This window comes from Lissotriton vulgaris, chromosome 5, assembly GCF_964263255.1.
Source record: "Lissotriton vulgaris chromosome 5, aLisVul1.2, whole genome shotgun sequence".
Lineage (NCBI taxonomy): Eukaryota > Metazoa > Chordata > Amphibia > Caudata > Salamandridae > Lissotriton > Lissotriton vulgaris.
Window position 1 is genome coordinate 2,026,803,629 of NC_141693.1, and position 23,810 is coordinate 2,026,827,438.

The window sequence follows — 23,810 nt, forward strand, 5'->3', positions numbered from 1 at the left end:
ATTTCAGCCAAAAATCAGAAAGAAGAGAGCTGTAGAAACCAGGGTCCTGTCAGAAGGAGCCGGAAAGAACAACTGACCTAACTGTCACTCCTGAGGCATGATGGGAGCTAGGGGTCATGGCTGCCTTAAAGGCACAGTGCCAGTTTTCTGTTACTGTCTATATGAGTTAGCTTTTCAGCTTTCAAATCTATGGTTTTTCCTACAATGCAGCCTATGTGCGGACAATGCTTTCATTTTCCTTGCAGGATTACCTTTTCTACTGTATAATAAAGTAGTTTACAAAGGTTTTTTCTTTCTACCTGCTTTTTATTGGAATGTTTCTGTGCAAAGGTTTTCTATTGCATCATTTTTCAGCTCTTCCAGAGAGGACTGCATTGTGGGTGTTTATATATGTATATATACATATATGTAGAGCTACATATATATGATATATGTTTTCCGGGGTCCCGCTCATGGGCGGGAATATTCATGTGCTTATGACTATTGATGAGGATCCCCTGGAAGAGAATCAATGTTTATATTGTCTGACCTCAAGACTCGTGTGGCAAAATTCAAGGATGGTAGGTGCAGGTGTTGCATTTACTCCTGAAGCCCGGATAGCAGTTGTTTCTGCAAAGAAGCTTCCTATAGCATCCAGCTGACATCTGGAGAAGGTCTTTGTACCACCACTGCCTTGGCAACTAAAGGCCTGATGTAGGTAATCTCAATTTACCGATTCTTAAATACCGAATTTTACAGATTCGGTATTTAGGAATCGGTAAATATAATGTAGGTAATAAATCTGTAAAATGTACAGTTTCTGTAATATTCCTTATTACCGATTCGGTAATAAGGAATACCTTCCCATGCATTCCTATGGGCCTGGAGGCCCATAGGAATGAATGGGAAGCCATTCACTATTACCGATTCGGTATTACCGAATCGGTAGTAGCGGGAGCATATTCAAAGGTGGCAGGGTGTCACATTGACACCCTGTTGCACACCTGCATCGTGCATGTGTGCACATGTGGCGCACATACATCATGGCACCTTGAAAAAAAGCAAATAATTACTTTTTTGAAGGTATTCGGTATTTACCACCAACTTATAGTTGGTGGTAAATAACGAATCCTTAAAGCAAAAATTTACTCACTTAAGTGCTACCTACATAGGTTTTAAGGATTCGCTTGCTCCCTCCCACACCCCCATGGCTGCTTGCTTTGTGCTTCTCCAAGCGTATTGGAACAGGCCTGTAAATCAAGGTCTCATCTTGTCTTTCAACCACAGCATTCTTTTCAATTACCAGGAGAACATTTGTTATGAGAGAGAGCAATCCCTTCCATGGTCTCCACGTGCCTGCTTCATTTGAGGTGCCCTTCACTCACTTATTCTCACCCCCCTTACCACACCTAAGATAGTTACAAAAAAGAACACGTCATAACGAGCTTGACGGTTACTAATAAAACAGGCTGCATGAAGGGCTTGTTTCAAACCACTGGTTGGTCATTGTAAAGCTCCAGATGCCATCAATAGCACGACAAGGCACTGGAGTGCATCTGTATGGTAAGCGTTTTGTGGTTTACTATGGAGTGCACAGTAAATCAATAAAGCCCTCTATGGTCTCCATTGCCTTGCAAGGTCACGGGACTGCTTTGTTTCAGCTGCCCTTTACTCACTCATTCTCACCCCTCCTACCCCTGAGAGAATTACAAAAAACAGGAACACGTCATAACGGACTCGATTGTTACCAAGAAGAGCTTGTTCCGTTTCAAGTTGAGGTGTATTCACTGATACACACAGGATTAAAGGGCCCAGTGTTACACAATGTCTGGTCACTAATGTTTGGTAGGAGGGATAGAGGAAAGGATACACACAAGAAGAAACATGTCTCTATCACACAGTATCTGGCTTCCAAAATTCCCAAAACAAGCTTATACTGGAAAGGATCCACAAATGAAGACAGTAAGCAGCAATACACAGAGTCTGTGCCACATCGTGAATTACCGGCTGGGGAGATGGCACCCTGCTCTGCTTCTGATGCTGCTTTTGGGACATCCAACTCAGTCTTTTCCATGGGTTTCACGCCACTCCCTGTTGCCTGTGAAGAAGACCCTGGTTCTAACTCGCGCTTCCTCTCGTAGCCTCGCTGATAATCCTACAAACCAAACAAGAAATAGGAAATGTTTCAAACGCATCAACTCACATGGTAACATCCTGGCCTACATGCTTACAGTGTAAAATATTCAAACAGCTGCATGCAAACTGCAAAAGATAGATTAGAGAACTATGATGTTTTTCCCCAGTCTTTCCTTATCCTAATGTTGCAAAAAGGGTTAATTTTGTTAACAAAAAAACCTTACTATTAAATGTAACTCCCCAACCATTGGATTATGTTTTAAATTCTGAGTCTACGCTTCTCCAGACCAAGCTCAGAGGCTCTCTCAGGAGGGTTCTAAGGGGTGAGGCTGTTCTGATTGGTTGTTGCGGAATTTTTGGTCTCTTTTACAAAAAGAGGTGGACAAGCTACAAAATGCGATGAGGCATAGGCCTAGTTTTCTCTTTTGTACTTACTGCCATGGTATTTTTTATTTACCGACGCTCCCATTCCGACGACAGGGGAATGATACAAAGCATGGGAATCTATGAAAGTTCCAATACTGGGGCGAATAGTACAAACACAGCTCAATGACATTAACCTTCAGGGATTTGAACCCTCAGTTTTACTGAATGCAGAGTCACTTAAATTCACAGTGGACTGCAACTTCTGACTCAAGGAACAGATTGCCAAAAAACAAAGATGGACTAGTCCCAGCCCTCTTCAAAGCATCTTTAGGACTTTTGTTCAACCTCTTCTACTCTTTCATGTGACTGATGGTAAAATCCTGCTAAATATCCTCCCAGACTCCGCACTGGCACCCCTTAGGGCATCCACAGTACGTCTTATCCAGATCCGCAAGAAATATGATCACGTAACACCCATCCGGATGGAACTCCACTGGCTCCTCCTGCAGGCCAGCACCATCTTTACAACGAGCTGCATCATTTACAAGCCATCATCAACAGCACCCCCACATATCCAGCGGACAAGCTCAACATCTCTGAAGGCTCCTGGCAAGCCCACAGGGAAACCACCATCAGACTGGAAACTAAGAAGCGTAAACAGGAAAAACAAGGCAACGTTTCTCCAATTTAGGAAAGAGCTGTAGACACATTTCTTACAAGAACACTATTTCACAATGAAGGAAGAATCCAGTAAACGGCTACCTCTACTGTCACTCGTTGACTGTATGCACGACTATGACTCTAAACAGAACACTGCAGTCTATTTTGGCTAGGTTTGAGCTACACAAATACCATTTATCTATTTACATTCAAAGCGATATGTCTGGGGACAACTGGCACCCAAAGGAGCACCATCCCAGTACCAGAGTTCTAAGTGCATGTTTGATCCATTTATGAACCAAAATTCAAAGACTGGTGAGATACTCCAAAAAGATGTGTACTCCCAGATCAATTTCAAAAGTACTAACATCCAAGAGCTGGCGAGATACCTAGAAGAAGGATCAGATGTTCCAGAGATCTTTTGTCAATGGTACCAACACGTAAGGACTGGTGAGATACCTCAAGGGGTGTATATCAGACCTGTGGTCAAAGGCACCAACATGCAAAGGCTGTATGTAGAGATATCCCAGGGAGTATGCATGCCTTCTGAGATCTGTGGTTAATGGTACATGTGAGAAGTTGGCCTGGCATATGCTGTCCACGAGTTATAGTGGGCACCTTGCACCAGTCCAAACAACCCCTTAGAGGTAATAGGTTAAAGACAACCTTTATTGAAAGCTATCCTAGTGGTAGCTGTGGAAAGCAGCCTGCAGGCTAAGTCTTGAAGGAATGTAAAGCAGCTTGTTTTACCAGCCTATAATCTCTTGAATGACCAAATGAAAGGAGAACCACACCAGGTATATATAAACTATATAAATTCTAAACACACCCTATGTGAGAAGTTGGCCTGATATATAGTGCTCACTATTCTAGTGATCACTTTGTACCATTCCAAACAACCCTTATTGATGATTGGTTGTAAGTCAACCTTATAGACCAGCTATCCTAGTAGCATGGACAAGAGCAGTCTTTAGGCTAAACTCTAGAGGGCGTGTTAAGCCAGCTGTTATACCATCACATATACCCCTTGAACACCAAGTGAAAGGACACCACACAAGTTGTTATGAAAATAAAAGGATATTTATTCATAACAAGTCTACCCTGAACTCTTTATGAGTCAGGGAGCTAAGCACACAACAAAACTCTTACAAAAATACTTTAAGTTGCACAATTTACACAAATGCCCGAGGGGCACGAAAAACCATATACACTAAAAGTGGAATGCGAAAAACTAGCAGGTAAGTAACAAGATCCAGAGGCTTCAGGATCGCTAGGACTACACTACAGAACCTTCAGGTTAGGAGCAGGAGGCCTAGGGAGATCGGGTGCAGAGTGTGCACTCTCACGCGGGATGCGGGACAAAGTCTATGGATGCTAGATTTCGTAAAGTTAGTGTTATCGGACGAATCCAACTAGTTAGGCTGAAAACGTAAAAGGATCTGGACACTTAGATAGTGAACCTACGTTGGAGCATCGAAATGCTCAGGTTACCTAGCCCAGGGGCTGCGGCTGCATAGGGTTCAAAAGACATCGGGAATCCTCGTTACAGTCTATGGAGCCTGAAAGAAGAAGTTGCTGGCAGGCGACCAGTGATGAAGTTCGATGGGACCCAAGCCTGGATCGGAGTTGAAGACGACCTGAAAGCAGAGGGGACTCAGTTCTTAATCACTAGCCAGTGATCAGAAGGGCACCAGGATGGCACCGGATGAAGTCACCTCGACCAGGTGAGTGGGCGACGCTGGGCTCTGCAGTCTCTCGGACCAGGAGGCTTTGTCGGCGACCAGGATGGAGGAGCGAGCTGTCCCACGAAGGTATCTGCTGTCGGCGATGCTGGACCCAGGATTGGGGCAACAATTCTTGGCAAATGCAAGCCCATGCGGTGGACTCAAAATGGCGTCTGGAGTGGACCAGGAGGGTCCGGGGTGCTCCTCTGTTGGAGGGGAGCAAGGGCCAGTCTGGAGCAACCAGACCAGCGGTGAAACAAACTGAGGACGTCGTCTGGAGGGTCACTAGCCAACGGGCAAGTGACCGGACAACGTGGCAAGCAACACAGAAGCAAAAGGGCCCCACGCAGATCTGGTGGATGCTGGGGGGCTGGACTTCGGTGCTCGTGCTGCTTGGGGTTGGGGCTTCTCTTACCCCAGTGCACCCACTCGAGGGTCCCTCGGCGGTCGTGCTGGATCAGTGTCGTGCAGGTTCTGATGATAGCCGTTTCCTCTGGTCTCGTCGCACCCACGGTTCTCAGCTGTGCAGTAGAGGCAGTTAGAGGTCAGAGATGGCAGGGAGTCCGGGTCTCGTTGTGCTGGTCGGTCTGGTTCCGGAGGAAGGACGTGCAGCAAACCGCAAGATACTTAGTTGGTGCCTGCTGATGCAGGGTGACTACTCCTTAGTCACAAGGGAGAAATCTTGAGAAGAAGTCGAGAGTTCCTTTCGTGGAAAGTAGTTTCAGGATTCAAAGATGATCTAATTTGGAAGGTTCCCCGCTCCTACCTTTATTCTAAAGAAAGGGGCTGGCACGCGACTAGGTCCTGCCCATGGGTGGGACCAGGAAGGGGGGTGGTTACACCCTTCTCCCCTGTCCGGACTTTCCCCAGCTCAGGGGCTGGTGTGCCCCTGGAACTGGTTCAAGCCGGCATATGCACAGTGAGCACCGGGGTGCCACTTGTAGTCACCTTCCTCTCAGCCCTGCCTACCTGGGATACACAAAACCCTGTCTGGGATGGTGCTAGCACCGCCCCTGACAGGAAACCCTTTGTCCAAGCTCTCCTCACTGGAAGGACTCCCAGCAGCAGGAGGTCAGACTTGTGTCTGTGGTGGCAGCATCCATTTTGTGATGCTGAGGCTCGAGTTAACTTTAACCGGAGTTCACAGTTACATACATGTCGTGTCCCTCTAGAAGGGTAGAATGCTAACCCCGTCGCCAGAATTGGCGAGGGGTTAGTATTCCAATTTGTATGACACCTTACTCAACATGTTTTGATAAAGCGATACCAAAGTTGGCAAATAACCGTGAGGATTATAAGGCACTTAAGAGTATATGGTACGCGTTATCATGGAACAGCTATTAGGACTTGGTTCCGCAAGCTGCAAACGGGCTCAGCTCATGCCAGAGCACCATCTCACATAATTCCAAGCACTCTGCCTTCAGGATTGATAAGGCCTGCCATAGGAGTGACTGATAGGAATATATGTGTCCATTTTAGGGTTAGATATAGGAATACTATATCTAAAGCAAAGCGTGATTACACTACCTTGCCCCAGCTGTCGTGCAGCCAGTTGTGTCAGATTTAGATGGCCAGCCAGGGGTGGCATAATACATGCTGCAGCCCCTGGTAGGCCCTGGGTACACCTATGCCCTGGGTACCTAAGGTATGCTGTACAGGGACTGATAAGGTCACTCAGTATCCAATTAGATATGCACCTAAGGTACATGGAATCCATTTTACAGAGAGAGCAGTAGGCCTGGGGCCCTGAATAGCAGGGTCCCAGGTCAACTAAGTCGGAAAACCAGCAAAACACCAGGCAAAAAGTTGGGGGCAACCATAGTCAGGTATCCACCTTACAGTTCCACTGCTGGCTGGACTGGCCCACTTCTAGACACAAGATTTCATAACCTAGACACCAATATAAGCCCCAGGGAAGACCTCTCACATCCAGGCGCTGTAGTGAGTATCACAGTTCTATGCAAAAATATCCATACGCTGAAAAGACGACGAGTGAAAGAAGATCACCAATATCTAGGAATATTTTTCTACGAAGAAGGCCTGAAGATTGCTGCAGGATACTGTTAACCACATGGCTGCTATGAGTTTTCCCCTCCTGTGCTGGGAATTGCTGTTTTACTTTATTTCATGACGAGCTGGGCTCGTCATCAGTGTACGAGGAGGCTACACCATGACGAGCCCAGCTCGTCATGAGTGTGGAAGGGGTTAAGAGGAGGTGGAGAAATGGAACTGGAGAAACTGCCACTGACAAGGCATAATTGAATTCAGGTGAAGGGTACTTCCTTAAGGAATAGTTTCAGTTTTTCAGCCTCCGCAGACTATATCCTTTCATTAGATACTGCCCTTCTTTTCTCTCACATTTCCTTTCAAAAAGATGTTTCTTTTGTTAAATTAGTGATCACTATAAATTACAATTTACATTTCCTTAAAGAAAATAAACAAAATATAGTCAACATAGCCTACAAATAAGCTGCCTTTTATATTTTTGTTTTAAAAAATTGACTTTTTAAAAGAAAAAGTTTTACAACCAATTTTTATGAAAACTGCTTTAGGAAAGAGGGCATGGGTGGGGCTATCGACTGTTTATGATTTGCTGAATGAAAACTAAACTTTTTTTGCATGAATAAATATTTTTATTGACAACACGTTTATTGTATTTCAACAGTTGTTTGTGGAGCTCCCAAAACATGATTCCACAAGCACAGTATGATAAGGTGATTGTAGGGCATTCAAATTGTATTCGGTACTTAACAGTTTGTGGTGGTAGTATCAGCATTTACTGTGCAGTCTTCAACCATGTGTAGGAAGAAATAAATAATAAGAAAAGAAACAGTAAACAAATTAACAATTCGAGAGCTCCGAGGCCCATTAGAAGCAAACAGTAGTATTTGGAGACGCATCTTGTTTCTTTTCTATTAGGAACCGGTTTATTGTAATAACATGGATAGGTAAGAAACAAGGAGGTTGGTGGTTTGTTGAACTAGTTCTCCTCCTGCACGCCACAGGAGGAGAGGAAGAGAGGTGACGGGGTTGTTTAAAAGTAACAGATGAAACGCGGAAGCCAAAATCCTTGCGGAAGTATTGGCGACTAGACTAGCACCGCATCTTACGACTCTAATACATCCGGATCAGTCCGGGTTTATGCCAGGTAGAAATATTGCACTGAATCTTAGGCGCCTACGTGGGGTAATGGCTCAAGCTCCGTAATGCACGGATGGCTTTCAATATGGTGGAGTGGACCTTCCTGTTCGCAGTACTTCACCATCTGGGCTTTGGCCCCAAGCTTTGTGCGTGGATTCACCTCCTGTACACTAAACCTATGGCACACGTTACGGCCAATGGGCACATTTGTGACGACTTTCCGCTTGCAAGGCGGACTCGCCAGGCTTGTCCCCTGTCTCCACTACTCTTCGCCCTGGCGCTGGAGCTATTGGCGGCATGGATTAGATGGGAGCCGATGATAAAGGGCCTCAGGTGGACAGAAGGGTGGGAGGACCGCATCTTCCTATACGCGGATGATGTATTGGTGTACTTGGCCGCCCCTAGGCGCTCAATACTGGTTCTCCTTAATATCTGTGAGAATTTTGGAAGGGCATCGGGGTACACCATAAACTGGTCCATATCTGTTCTGTACATATTACACAGCCCCCCACCGCAACTACCTGCTGGCTTCCTGCTCCAGATGACGAACAACTCTTTTAAATAATTAGGCATTTACATTACAGCAAATCCAGATGATTTCTTCTCCAAAAATCTGGCGCCCCGCTGGAGCGTCTGAAGCGAGATGTTGCACACTGAGAATTGCTGCCACTGACGTTGTTGGGAAAAGCGGCGTTGTTTAAAATGATGGCGCTACCCCAGTTTCTATATGCACTAGAGAACACCCCCGCACCGTCAGGATATTTTAAGAAAATCGCTGCCCAGGTGTCCACCCTGCTTTGGGGTAACAAGCTGGGCGCATAGAGCACAGAATAAGCTGACCCGGGGGTGGTATGATGGGGGGATAGCACTCCCTAATATACAGCTGTATTATTGGGCGGCGCAACTAAAGGTCATTAACCAGTGGATACATGCTCCACAGGCAGACCCCGCATACAGAGCAGACAGGTTCCTCCTTGGTCCAAGAAATATGCTTTCTGCCCACAAAACACACAGTTACAATATGGCATGCAGCGCAGATACGGTTGGGTTGGCAAGGGGTCTTTACCCAACTTACTCAGCTCTGGGATACTAAACGGCTGGGACGACTTAGGAACAGCAAGGGCTTTGAGCAATGGGATACCATAGGCATTTCAACGGTAGGTGACATGAGGGCTGAGGGGGACGTGGTCACATTTGAACAGCTCTAGCAACACTATGAGCTTGCACCTTCAGAGGTTTTTCGTTATACACAGATTAAACACACACTGCTCGCGGCTATCCCGCATGGTACGGAGGTGCCTGAGGCCTCCCCTTAGGAGGACAGGCTGCTAACGGATTACATGCAAAAGCAAGCTACATCATTCACCTATCGCAAATTGATTAATAACCTACCGGATCCCACGGTACCTCTCAGGGGTAAATGGACCCGTGACTTAGGCGACCTAGATGATACAGAGTGGCAGGAGGCGCTGGCCTCGCAGAGTTTTCAAAGAGTCTTTGAGTGACGTTATTCAGTCCAATCATACGTCAAACTCGGCACCTTCAAAGTATAAATATGCCTTCATTTGCCCAGACAAACACACAGTGGTTTGGAGCAGATCGACTAACTACTTGCCCGACGCCTGCAGCAGCAAGTGCCGAAGGAAGCCGACCCTCCAACTGACGCACTGAGAGACGCTGTCTTTTCTCCAGCCGAGAAATCCAGCTCCAGTGTTTCCAGGCTACCCTTGCGGGTTACTGGGAAATCGAGTCCTGAAAGAGAGATACAAGACCTCCTTCATTCTAAACCAAGGTACGGAGCTGATTAGACCCTTAGAGAATTCTTGGAATAGATTCTTGGCAAAGAATACTGAACTTGAGCTACACCTCACTTACTTCTTCCCTAGTACTAGACTTAGGTTAGGTACATCGGGGTAGGCGTATTTTAGAAGCACCAGTTGAGTACTTTTAGTCATTATTTTATCACTGTATGTATTTTATATGTTTTAAGGCAATTTATGGCTTAGAAACCATATCATGCTTTTACAGTACTACTTTATAATACTTTTCGTATTATATACCTTGTACTTTATAACCAGTATTACAATTGTAGCAGTACATTTCTTATGCTTGAGAAAGAAGACTGTTCAATAAATACCTTTTATTGAAAACGTCCGTCTCTCTATTTTCTCAGCACCTCTGGTGAAACGAAGCATGCACGATTGACTGAGTGAAATAGTTATCTTTTGTTTCTGCAACTCTAGAGATTGATTTATTATTCTTGGGAAACAAAGTTGTCATGTTTATGCGGTTGTCAGAAACTAATCCCTTCTTGTTTATTCGAGAAAGTTTCTAGTGACCTCTGAGCTAGCTGGCACTCACAATTAAGTTTAATATATATGATAGAGACCTAGTCAACCTCAGTCCTACGTCTAAACTATAGTATATGTTATTCCAATGCGCAGAGCCTATTGGGAATATAGGAACTACACTACATGGCGCCCAACGTTTGGTAAGGCGATAATTTAACACTAGATACTAGAGTAACTCAGTCGTGCTTTTCACACAGACGCCTTTTTCCCGTAAAATACTCCAAAAGACGTCTGGAGTGGGTAAAAGGTTAATATCCGCCAAAACTCAGTAGGACGAAAATCCTATGTATTAGTTTTTGGTTTGTTCAACATTGAAGGATCCAGTGTTCCAAAATATTGTGCACCTAATCTTTGTTTCCTTGAAACTTGTTCTGCAAACTCTTCAGTCAGTAAAATAATGATTAGTGATGAAGAATTAACTACAGCTGCAGCTCAAGCCGTCTTAGATGACACAAATCTGCAACAAAATGACCCGGATGCAATAATCATCCCGGCGAATATAAGGAAAACCATAACTATAAAACTTATAGAAAATGGAGTATCATCGAGAGGTGGTAAAGTAATCTTTGTTATAGAGGCACATGAATATCGGCAAACAGAGGTATTCTATTCATGGATTCTGCTTCCTACAGCAAATCCGATAACACACGAGTTCCACTACTACAAAGAAGAGGAACCTCCAGCGGAATACGTCCCTTTTGAGGACGTTGAAATTCCATTAACATACCAAGAGCATCAGCTCTGGTTTAAAGGCGTCCTAAAACATCAAAATCACATTACCAGGCACGGTCTACTAGGTAGACCAGTAGCAACATGGCCGGTACTGGCCAGCTACACACCACATCCTGACATTAACGGAATGACAGGTCCAGAACTGTTAGCTCAGCTGAAACAGTTAATTAAAATACACAGACAATTGGTTCAATATGTCATGAGGACTTTAACAGTCCAACCAGCTGTAAAGATTCCACAGCACACCCCTCACCAGGGGAATACAAACAAAATCACACCACAGACTATACAATCGGTCATTGATAAATTGCCCGCAAAGAGGGAACATATTCCGTTCTGGTTAGCTCAGAAAATTACTCAAATTGAGGCCGTATTCCCTGATAGTACACCTCATGAGAAACACAGAATTCTGACACCTCATGAGAAACAGAATTCTGACAATCTGTTTACCAATGGGGATAGCACCACATGTGGAGGACTGTGACACTTGGGGTACAGTCTTTGCTTCAATTTACACAAAAACACATGGTGTCTCGTCTATGGCGGTAATACCAGATCTTCTGAGGCAGATTCAAAATGAATACAGTCCAGAACCAGCCTTAAATCTAGGTATGAAATTACTGAAAGATTTAAAACAGGTCTCAGCTATAATGTTAGCTAACATTAGAGGTAAAGCAGCATCCGTGGCAATCCGCCAAAAGTTAAAAGAAACAGATATAACAGACCGACCATATGAGCTTGCTGGAATTATTGAAAAATCTTATGAAGAATTAGGAAGAGATAGTTTGGGTGGGAAACCAGTAAAACCCGAATTAACAGAAAATCCTGAAAAGGTGTTTATAAAAAATAATCTCACTACTCCTAAAAAGAAGTGGGAAAATACTAAACAGACACTTCCTAAAGAGAAACGTTCTCAGTCCAGAGGAAGATCTCACCAACGGGAGCCCTCAGAAAAAAGGTATAACCTTAGAAATAGGGATACTTTAAGAAAACCTGATAGATATCAAGATACTGATACACGTTCCTCTCGCACCTTTCAGACTTCCTCGCAGAAATCCGGAGGAGAGGACGATCAGAACAGAAAGAGGAACGCGTGAAGTCCAAAGAAGAACAGCACGTTCCAAAAAATAAGAAAACTCAATTCACCAAAAAGAAGGTAGCAAGCGTAAAAATCAGACATGCCGAGGATCCTGAGGACACAACTCAAGAATGGGGAGTGGGCCCAGACAATGCTAGACAGCGCAGCAGAAGTCACCATAGTTCGCAAGATCCTGAAGGATCATCTGGAGACAGTGGACTTGAATGAATCCATTCAAGTTGAAACTGCAGACACCAGGGTTAGTGTACCCCATAAGTTATATGAAGTAACACTCCGGATGGAGGGGGACATAACTAGAAAAATAAGAGCACTCTTTGGGGAGAAGCTCTCTAAGGGCTATGACATTCTTCTGGCTGAACAAGACTGGCCACCTGAATTTGTCAGGGAGTGCCCACATGGCGAAGAGATTATTATGCCAGCCTTCTCAAATCACATTCCAATTCATAAAAAAAATACACATATGCCAGAAAATGGGCAGTAGCTCAGGCTCCAGCATCATATAAAAATCATGTAGGATGGGATGAGGACTCTCCTCATCATAAAATCCAGTTAAAAAATCAGCCTACTGCACAAACGCAGTATCCAGTTAAGCAAGAAGCTAAAAAACAAGTCAGGGAGATTTTAAATCAACTTGAATACCAAGGGGTGATTGAAACATGCACCTCGTCAATGAACAATCCTTTGTTCCGGTCTCCAAACCAGACAATTCATATCGTTTGGTATTGGACTACAGACACTTAATAATAATAATAGGGGGTCTTGTAAAGCGCATGGTGACGCCAACGGCGTGTCCCCGCGCTGTGATGCGAGCGCTAGCAGGAAGGTGCTGAGGTGGGAGGAGCTAAGATGGGAGCCCACTACCGGGCATAAAGAAATGTTTTTAGCTTGGCTCTGAAAATGGACTCTGAGGGTTCTAGGCGCAACGCCACAGGGAGTTTGTTCCAGCTAGATGCAGCCAGGTACCTGAAGGACCTGCCACCCATCCTTGCTTTGGACACCTTAGGAATGGACAGGCGTCCCGAGCCAGAGGATCTGAGGGAACGAGAAGGCTCGTATTGTGTCAGGAGACCCTGTAGGGGGAGAGGTGCCCTGCCGTTGATAATCCGATGACAGGTGCATAGTGCTTTAAATTGCACCCTGCTTCTCACCGGGAGCCAGTGTAGGGCCTGGAGCGCGATTTTAGAAGCTGATCTTTGGGGCAGTCTGAGAACCAGCCGGGCTGCGGCATTCTGTAAAACCTGCAGGCGGCTCAGATTCTTCTCGAGAGTCCCCAGGTAGAGCAGGTTGCCGTAATCCATCTTGGACGTGAGTAGTGCATGCACAAGTGTTTGGCGGGCTTTGATAGGAAGGAGCTCTAGAACCTTCCTGAGGGTCTTGAGGATCCCGAAACAGGAACCAACCACGCGGTTGACCTGGGGTCCGAAAGTTAGGTTGGAGTCGAACCAAACACCAAGATTCCTCGCCTCCTGGCAGGGGCTTGTTGTTGGTCCTAGGCAAGGTGGCCACCACGCCGACGTCCAGGCCGCTCGGTCTCCCCCCACCACCAGCACCTCAGTCTTGCCTCCATTGAGCTTAAGGCAGTTGGCAGACATCCAGGCAGCTAGGTCTTGCATGCATGCTCTGAAGATATCTGCCGCAAGACCGGGCGCTCGCGATGGGGAGATGACCAGCTGCGTGTCGTCGGCATACGACACCATGCGCAAGCCGTGACTTAAACTCCTGTTGTAAAACATTTGCAGTACAAAATGCACACAGTGCAGCATTGATGAATAACATTGTGCGGAAAAAATATAAAACCACATTAGATATTTCAAATGGGTTTTTGCTGTCAAAATATTGCACCTGAAAGTAGGCATTTGACAGCTTTCTCAATTATGGGGACACAGCGACAATTTTGCCGTCTCCCCCAAGAATTCAAGAATAGTCTAGGGTTATTTTCAGCCAGGGTAACAGAGTTACTACAAATGTATGATGATGAGGCATTATCTTATGTCGATGACATCTATCTTGAGGATGATGATTTGGACGTGCACTTGAAAAGAGTGAACACCATAATACTGGGGTTCGCGTCTGAAGGGTACAAATTCAATTTTAAGAAATCACGAATTGCCCACCTCAAGGTCCTATTCTTAGGATACGAACTTTCAAGTGAAGGCAAATGCCTGGCAGCTAACTTTCTAGAGAAATGTGCGCTGCTCCAATCTCCAAAGACGCTGAAATACTTACAGTCAATTCTAGGTTTCCTGAATTTCAGAAGAACTCATGTTCTGAATTACGCAGGTAGGGTTAAACCTCTCTACGAATTAATCAAACCTAATTTTAAACCAACTAATTGGACTCAAAACCACACAGAAATTTTGCTTTCAGTGCAAACAGACATGTTAGCAAAACACAGTTAGAAACACGCGACAATGTGCGCAACCTTGTGATCCGAATCATCCCAGGAAGATGCGGATTCTCATACCTAACCTTTAATGAAGGTGAAAAGGTACCAATAGCACACAAATCACACTTGTACACACAAGCTGAAATAAAATTCACTTCTACAGAATTTTTTTTGACAGCTGTTCAAACTGCAGTAGCAAAAGAGAGAGCTCTAGCACAGGGAAAACGAATAATGATCGTCACACCTGTACTTGCCTTAGAGGCAGTGACGAAAGCACGCATTCCAAATGCAAAAGCTTTACATCTGAGATGGATACAATGGGTTAACACTCTTGCTGCAACAGACGTTGAATACGTTTTTGACCCCTACTTGAAAACGCAAGAATTTTTTTACAATACGAACACGAATGTACTCTGCCGACCGAGATTCTACCTCTAGAACATTCCGAATGTATAATCTATACAGACGGATCAGCACAGCCCGCAATTGGGGGTAAACAAGCCTATAGTGCTGTGTGCGCGATTGTTAAAGGTCGCTGGCGCGAAGGTAAATTTAGACCTATGGTCACTAAAACTCAATCACTCGGAGACTGTACAGCTCAGTGAGCTGAACTACAGGCGTTCAAGATGGCGCTTGAAAATACCGATCGCGAATTCCCCACACTAATAGTATGCGATTCATATTACTGCGTACAATTTTACAATGAGTATCTGCAGAACTGGGTTCAAAACGGTTTCAAAGACGCAAAAGGTGGCACAATTAAGCATAAAACGCTTTGGTAACAAGTAGTTCTTTTGCAGAAAGAACTACAAAAGACTCATGTGATTCATACACTGAGTCATCAGCGTGATGGCGTTCAAGTTGCAGGGAATTCATTGGCTGATGAAGCCGCGAAGGCAGCTGTGAGAACGGCTTCCGTAGCTACAATCGCTCGCTCAAAAAGAGTAATAGACAGTGAAACGTTACTAGCAGTAAAAGCCTCAATGGAAGGCAACAATGCGGCGTTACCTCTAAACTATCCACTCACGTATACATACATAATTGATGCAAACTCCGTTCCTTTTGCTTGAATCGCTGGAGTGGGGGACAGAGTAATTCCAAACAGGAAGCGGAGAGCTTTTTTGGTTCAAGATGCACATATGGGAGAGGGTCTGGCACATCAAGGGATCCTGAAATCTCTAATAGAATTAGAAGAGATGTACTGGTGGTCAGGAATGAGCGTCCAAGTTTACGAATTTGGAATTAACTGTGATACCTGTTACAGATACCACAGCTTTGAGGACCACCAGATACCTGACGAAAGTGTAGCCAGCCCAGTTCAGATACCATTGCTAGAAAGCATTAGGCTATCTACACGCAGACGTCACGATGGACAGATGCGGTCCCACAACTACTAGGACAAGATTTATTTGGATGTGGCCCCAGCGCTTGGCTGACGACCGGAACTGTTATAAAGGATTTGCGAGTCTTTATCGGCACATACGCAATCAGCATGCTACATTCGGACCAGGGTCCTGGGTTTAGCTCTCGAGCTTACAAAGAGGCCATGGCTAGCTTGGGCATTGCATTGCGGTATTCTAGACCCTTCCATCCTGAGGGTAATGCGGTAGTGGAAAGAAAATCCGTGACATAAAGTAATCCATAACAGCTAAGGTATTGGGTGATGGGTGGGTCAAACATCTAATAAGTGTCCAACGTAGTCTTAACAATCTGCCAAGAAATTCTCTGGGTGGAATCACTCCATATGAATTACTGTTTGGTACTAGAATGATAATCAAAGACCTCGATTGTCAAACTTCAGTGGTGGAACAAAAACCCTTTGATGTCAAAGATCGTTTGGCTGTTTTACAGGACTTAAATGAAACAAGAAGAAGTCTGAGTAACAACGCAGAAGCCAACGACCACTGAAGAATAACCACCTGTCCCAGCAAGGCCTGTCTTGATTCCAAAGATTGGGGATTTGGTCAGGGAAACGATCGCGGTAAAGAAGGAATTTGGGCCTTCTTACAGAAAAGCAGTACCTGTTTTGGCAATCCAAGGAACAAGATCAGTAGTACTACCGCCCCTTGCTGGTAAAAGGGAGAACAGAGTTGTGTCCATCGACCTGGTCAAACCACATTGTGTGGCCGATATTAAGTAGTAGGCCCAGTGGACTCCCAAGATGTAGCAGAAGACCAAATCTCGCTACTATCCAAGAGGTTCAAACTGAAAGACTTATCACCTTTGATAAATCTGCAGTAAGAAAAGAAGGACTATGCAATAAAGCCATGGAACTCATGCCTCTTGAGACCCAAATAACAGTTATTCAAGAAACACCAGTCTACAATGATGTAGCCTCTAACTATACGAATACGACAAAGGAGGAAGCAGCTCCAAGGATTAATAATAATCCTGATGCAATTGTAACAATTGACAGAACTGCCTCTGGCTATTTTATCAACTTTGATACCTTCTCTGAGGATCCCAGTGAACCTGAAGTAACGCCAGCAAATAAAGCTTTCATTGAAAAAATAACAGAACTCTATTATCAACTTGAAAAAACATATCTGGTTTCACCAATGATTGAATTTTGGATTAGGTGTACTTTTCCTCCTGCTCTGGCTCATTCTGGTTTTAAGCTTGGGAAAAATGATAGATGGAAAATACAGTACAGTGGACACAGCAAGTCAGAAAATCAACTTGGTCCTAAAACCTCACAAATCATCTCATCATGAAAAAAGAGACCTGTCATCAGTAAACATCACAGCCGTTCCTATACCTGAAGGTATAGCATGGGATAGAACTGATTATGATATCTATGGCCCAGTGGAAATGCTGAAGATTCCACACCAGTTCAATGTTTCTTTGAGTGACTTTGTATCACCTAGCACATTTTCTGATGATTGGGACTTTGAGACTATTAATAATATGATGTCTGATTTAGAAATGTCTGCAAAATTTACGGAACATCACTATTTAGAAGGGTCATCAGATTATGAACAAATGTATTGTTTTAATCATTATGGTCATCATTATTTGCATAAATCTGCAAGCCCTAGGAATGTTTTTACATATAATCAATGGGAACATTGTCCAACGCCGCCAAAGGGCAGCTCAAAAACATTTTATGAAAAGTTTCCATACTTCTCAGGTTTTAATGGGACAAATCCAGAAACGTTTTATTTCAGAAATGTAAATAAAACAAGAATTAAAACAATGTTGACCAATACTAAACAAATTTATTCTGCTGCAAACTTTTATGCTCAGCTGTCTACACTAGGTTTTGACTTTTGGAAAGACAACATTGAGACAAAAACTGTCTGGGGCACGAAAGACTGGCAGGTGCAAGGTTTAGAAGCCCTGTTCAGAGCCTGCATTATACCAGAACAAATGTTTTTAAATGACACTGTTCAACAAACTTCTTGTCTTGGCCTGGCTAAGATAAAAGATTTAAATAAACCGTCTATACCTAAACCCACATCTGAGAGTAATGATACTACAGAAAAGGAGGTAGACGTACCATATATTTTAAAACACAGCAGAACTAATCCTGATTGGAAAAAATGGTTAATTCGGCCCTCAGACACTAATAACTGTCAAGATAGATTCCTGAACAAAACACAACGGTTAAAAGGGAATAAGCCAGATCCAAGATACTACCAGAGACAACATCCAGGGATAGTACCTACTTGCAGTGTAGGAGAGCTATGCCTTGAATGGCTACATAAATCTACACTTCCAGAGATTAAACAACACTTATCTTTACTTAAAGAAGGCAATGATTTGCGAGATTTCCTAATGGGGCCTTGCAAACCACGTCAAAAACGTTTCATATACGCCGGTATATACGCTGCGTACAACAAAGCTTGGAAAATAATGCAAATGGAAACTGCAGAGAGAATTCGAGAAATTGATCGTATTAATTTAGAGAAAACTCTCTCTGTAGTGGACAATGGGTTAACGACTCTGTCCTCCAGAATATATTCTTTGGACAGCATTGTATGATCTGCAATTGACATACTAGAGCAGGACTTGCTAATGTTACAACATGGCCAGTCTCAGTTACGTTCTATAATGCTACTAGGCTGGACGTTACAAAATCTTCGTTCAGGCTACGTGCCTTGGCGTCTAATCAACACAACGTAATTGTTTACTATATTTAACCTCCCAGATAAACAAATCTCTTTGGCACAAAGAGGAGCAGACTATACGTTGCTGAGCTTTGAAAAACTGGAAAGATTACCATTGACAGTTTCTGAGAAGCCTGTCATTGAATGGATAATACATGGCACCATTACGATATCAGTGACGATTTTCAAATTTCAGTATTGTCTACAGCATTTACCAGCGGGCCTGTATGAAAGGTTGGGTAAAGAATACATTAAGTCGACCTGGACTTTACCTTACACACACAAATGTTGGAGTGGGGGAAAAGAGGTATTCCTTAGTGGTAAAAATTGTAAGAACTCATTAAGTGGTACACTTTTGTGCCAAGGTATTAATTTATTCGCAGCCAGCGAAATCTGCAAATAACCTCTCTTGCCACCTGTACGGTACACCCTCCACAGTGATAGAACCAATTTTCAGGCAGCTATCCAATGGCAGCTACGTTATGCTCAATGACCACAGCTGTTGTGGCATGTTGCCAGGAAAAACGTATCTCGTTAGTGTGTCATCAAGGGTCACTTGTTGTATGCAAGTATTGTATCCAAAAAGCAAGACAGACAGGGAGACGGAGTTATGGCCTTCACTGAATATCTCTTCTATACAAATTGATACTTTAAGCAGAATGAAAGTCATTCTTTTGCAAAAAACTGTGCCACTGACCTCATCTAAAGAAACGTATGATCTGCAAGTTGCAAGGACTTTTGCAGAGAATACATGCATTATCAACAAACTGCACAGTACATTTTGCAGAAATGTTAAGTCAAATCTTAAATATGTCAGATACCAGTGGCATCGCACATGTATTTAAGACAATTTTTTCGGTACTGTTAACACCATTTGAAGCAGTCCTCTGCATTTTTCCAAATTTCGTGCACTCTGTGTTCGGCGGTCTGCCTCTTATTTTGGGGCTCATAGCAGGAATTCTATTTTTATTCCTTCTGCTCCGATATGGCAAGTCCGGTCACCAGCGATACCCAGACTACCATGGAACAATGCCTCCTGGCCATGAGGTATCGTGAGAGAATTACACAGATTCTTGGCTTGGCTTGTTTAAGAGATCTGAACACAACTTGGTTTCGATCGTTCAGACCAATCTGGCAAGATTGCATCTTACCTGTTCTACGATGCCTGCTTTGCGGAGAAGAATGCGTGTTGGACATTTGTCTTACACTTCCCTCAGTCCTGCCATCGGATGTTGACGCTTTGCTAGGTCCGGTAACGACTCATGCATCGTGTTGCCCCCAACGGCTACCAATTCTGGTGATGGCATTTATTGAAGTCTCACCGGCAAGTCTAACTGAGGGTGAGATACGTGACACTACAGTCACACAGGTACCACCTACTGCGGACATTGCTAATGCTTCAAACGCAGATGGCGATGATCCTCATCTATGCACATTTGACCTGCTAACTGAAGTGGCCCCACTTTCGCCTACTATGGTAGACCGTTTCTTTGCCAGCCTAGACGATCTGATGTTTTCTCCTGACACCGAGAATAACTTTTGATTCATGAACACAGTGTTCCCTGAACTCTGAGATTCGGCCTTCATTTTTTCAAAACAAACTAGCTAACAATTTGAACCTTTTCAAAATAGAACTTTTTGGCACAGAGTAATCTGCTTAAAGTAGAACCATTCTTAGAGAACAAGATTTCTTTTGAAAAACTTCCTAGTGACAATATTTGGCCTAATCATCATCACAAAACGGTATAAATATTATATTATATTATGGGATAGTCTCGGTTTATTTTCTATGACCTTAAGAGACATTTCATGAATGTAATTTTTGTATTATGCTAGAATGGATGCTCTCATAATATGCTTCATATTAGTTGAGACTTATTTTTCCATACTCTTTATACTAGTTTCATGAACACAAGCCTTTTCAAATGCAATTTGTATTTTGTGTTTTAGGTGGGATTGTAAACACTAGCTTTTGAAATGTTCAGTACTTATACGTTTAGTTTCATTAAACTTAAAATCGTGGAGTGGGTGTTGTAAATTAATCTAGGACCCCAGTGTAATTTTCCCGATTCATGCCCTTATATAGGTATAAATTACCCGATCCTTATATAGGCATAGAAATCATTACCATATTTGGACTGAGCCTATACTGCCCAAATACGGCATGGTTACTTCCACTAAGTTCCAAGAATCAACAACGATTTCTTAGAAAAACCCACCTTCAGCAGCTAATATTATATTATAGGATAGTCTCGGTTTCTTTTCTATGACCTTAAGAGACATTTCATGAATGTAATTTTTTGTATTATGCTAGAATGGATGCTCTCATAATATGCTTCATATCAGTTGAGACTTGTTTTTCCATACTCTTTATACTAGTTTCATGAACACAAGCCTTTTCAAATGCATATTGCCTTAGAGGTTGCGGGGAGGAGGGAATCTTCTGTTGTAAATGAATCTAGAACCCTAGTGTATTTTTCCAGATTCATTCCCTTATATAGGTATAAATTACCCGATCCTTATATAGGCATAGAAATCATTACCATATTTGGACTGAGCCTAAACAGCCCAAATACGGCATGGCTACTTCCACTAAGTTCCAAGAATCAACAACGATTTCTTAGAAAAACCTGCCTTCAGCAGCTAGGGACTTCGCCTCTCCTGAATACTAATTTATCTAGTTTTTAAAGAACTGAGTCTTTGAGTGACGTTATTAAGTCCAATCATACGTCAAACTCGGCACCTTCAAGGTATAACCATGCCTACATTTGCCCAGACAAACACACGGTGGTTTGACGCAGATCGACTAACTACTTGCCCGACGCCTGCAGCAGCAAGTGCCGAAGGAAGCCGACCCTCCAGCTGACGCACTGAGAGACGCTGTCTTTTCTCAAGCCGAGAAATCCAGCTCCAGTGTTTCCAGGCTACCCTTGCGGGTTACTGGGAAATCGAGTCCTGAGAGAGAGATGCAAGACCTCCTTCATTCTAAACCAAGGTACGGAGCTGATTAGACCCTTAGAGAATTCTTGGAATAGATTCTTGGCAAAGAATGCTAAACTTGAGCTACACCTCACTTACTTCTTCCCTCGTACTAGACTTGGGTTAGGTACACCGGGGTAGGCGTATTTTAGAAGCACCAGTTGAGTACTTTTAGTCATTATTTTATCACTGTATGTATTTTATATGTTTTAAGGCAATTTATGGCTTAGAAACCATATCATGCTTTTACAGTACTACTTTATAATACTTTTCGTATTATATACCTTGTACTTTATAACCAGTATTACGATTGTAGCAGTACATTTCTTATGCTTGAGAAAGAAGACTGTTCAATAAATACCTTTTATTGAAAACGCCAGTCTCTCTATTTTCTCAGCACCTCTAGTGAAACGAAGCATGCACGATTGGCTGAGTAAAATAGCTATCGATTGTTTCCGCGACTCTAGAGATTGATTTCTTATTCTTGGGAAACAAAGTTGTCATGTTTATGCGGTTGTCAGAAACTAATCCCTTCTTGTTTATTCGTGAAAGTTTCTAGTGACCTCTGAGCTAGCTGGCACTCACAATTAAGTTTAATATATATGATAGAGACCTAGTCAACCTCAGGCCTACGTCTAAACTATAGTATTTGTTATTCCAATGCGCAGAGCCTATTGGGAATATAGGAACTACACTACACTTCTACCATACAATACGGCACTGCCCCAAGCTAGCTGATTACTGGAAGAAAAGAATGAGAACGATATCGCAGACTGAAGGGGTATCATTGGTACCGGAACCAAAGAGATGCCTGTTGAACATGTGGGAACCGAATGACCTTACTCATCAGGCGCAGACGTGGGCCATGCTGGGGTTAATGTTGGCTAAGCGAAATATAGTGAAAAAATGGGGGGCAGCGGAAGTGCCGTCATTGGCAGCCTGGTGCAGTGACATGGACATGGCCATGATGGCTGAAAGGACAGTATTTATTAATATGGGCTGTCCCCAGAAATGGAACAATATATGGGGAGCGTGGAATAAGTTCAGGGGAGACATATGTGTGCCGCCACCGGATCGTACTGGAGACAGTTTGGAGGAGGAACAATAGGGAGAGCAACAGGAGGTACATAGAGGGATTGCCTGGGGAACCACACGAACTACAAAAACATATATATGTAATGATTGTATTGCTGATATGGGAATGTACATTAATAGTAAATTGTGATTGTGATCAACCTGATTTTCTGCCAATGCTAACAATGAAAACAATAAAAAAAAGATTTAAAAAAAAAAAGTAATAGATGACTGGTTGAACCTGGGAGTGGGTTAGTGTATACTTGGGCTGCATGTCGGGAGCAAGGTGTGGAAATGCTGCATGTGTGGGGAACGATGTATTGTGGACAGTGGTGGTGGGGCAACCAAGATGCCATATGGTAAGATACAACAGATGCATGTGAGTGACATGTCAATGGCACATGGATGGCGTTCATCAGATTTGGCTTCCACTTCAAGTACTAATGTCTCCCAACATTCATCTCCCGTGCGGCAGTCGCCTCTTATACGGACCAGCCAGAGGGTGTGTGCTTCGGACCCGGTCACGGCAGTAAGACATGGAGCCAACGTTGGTATACATCAGTCACTCCTCTAGCTGGGTGCACTATGCCCCGCGCATCCAACGAACGACCTCCGGGGGCAGATCCTTCTCCTACCTCGCCGCCAAAACCTGGAACACCCTACCTACCCACATTCTAGCAGACACAAGACCTACTCACCTTCAGAAGACTCCTCAAGACCTGGCTCTTCGAGCAGTAGCAGCACCCCCCTCCCCTCAGCACCTTGAGACCCTCACAGGTATGTAGCGCGCTCTACAAGTACTATGATTGATTGAATGATGCCAGTTGTGAGGATACAGGTGCATGAGCCCTGTACGCCTACAGTACCCAGGTTCATTCCTAGGCACTGTCCATTCCTTCACCTACCTACACCTCTACTCCCAACATGGATCCCACGGGCAAGCACACATACAAAATTAATTACCCCCCCCCCCGAGCTCTCCAAAAAAAACGCCAACCGTTTTAAACACAACTTCCTAAAGTCCCACCCTGAAACCCCCTTTGTAGACACCTACTTCTCACTAAACAATGGAGC

At 43.8% G+C, this 23,810-nt stretch overlaps 1 protein-coding gene across 2 annotated transcripts in view; it reads right to left on the reverse strand.

Annotated features, from left to right (window-relative positions):
• CIZ1 (CDKN1A interacting zinc finger protein 1) overlaps positions 1 to 23,810 on the reverse strand; it is a 748,675-nt gene that overhangs the window by 596,425 nt on the left and 128,440 nt on the right. For both annotated transcript variants that reach the window (XM_086924896.1, XM_086924897.1), the window contains exon 5: positions 1,984 to 2,134. In XM_086924896.1, coding sequence (XP_086781022.1) covers positions 1,984 to 2,134 — 151 coding nt within the window. The remainder of the gene's footprint in view (positions 1 to 1,983; positions 2,135 to 23,810) is intronic.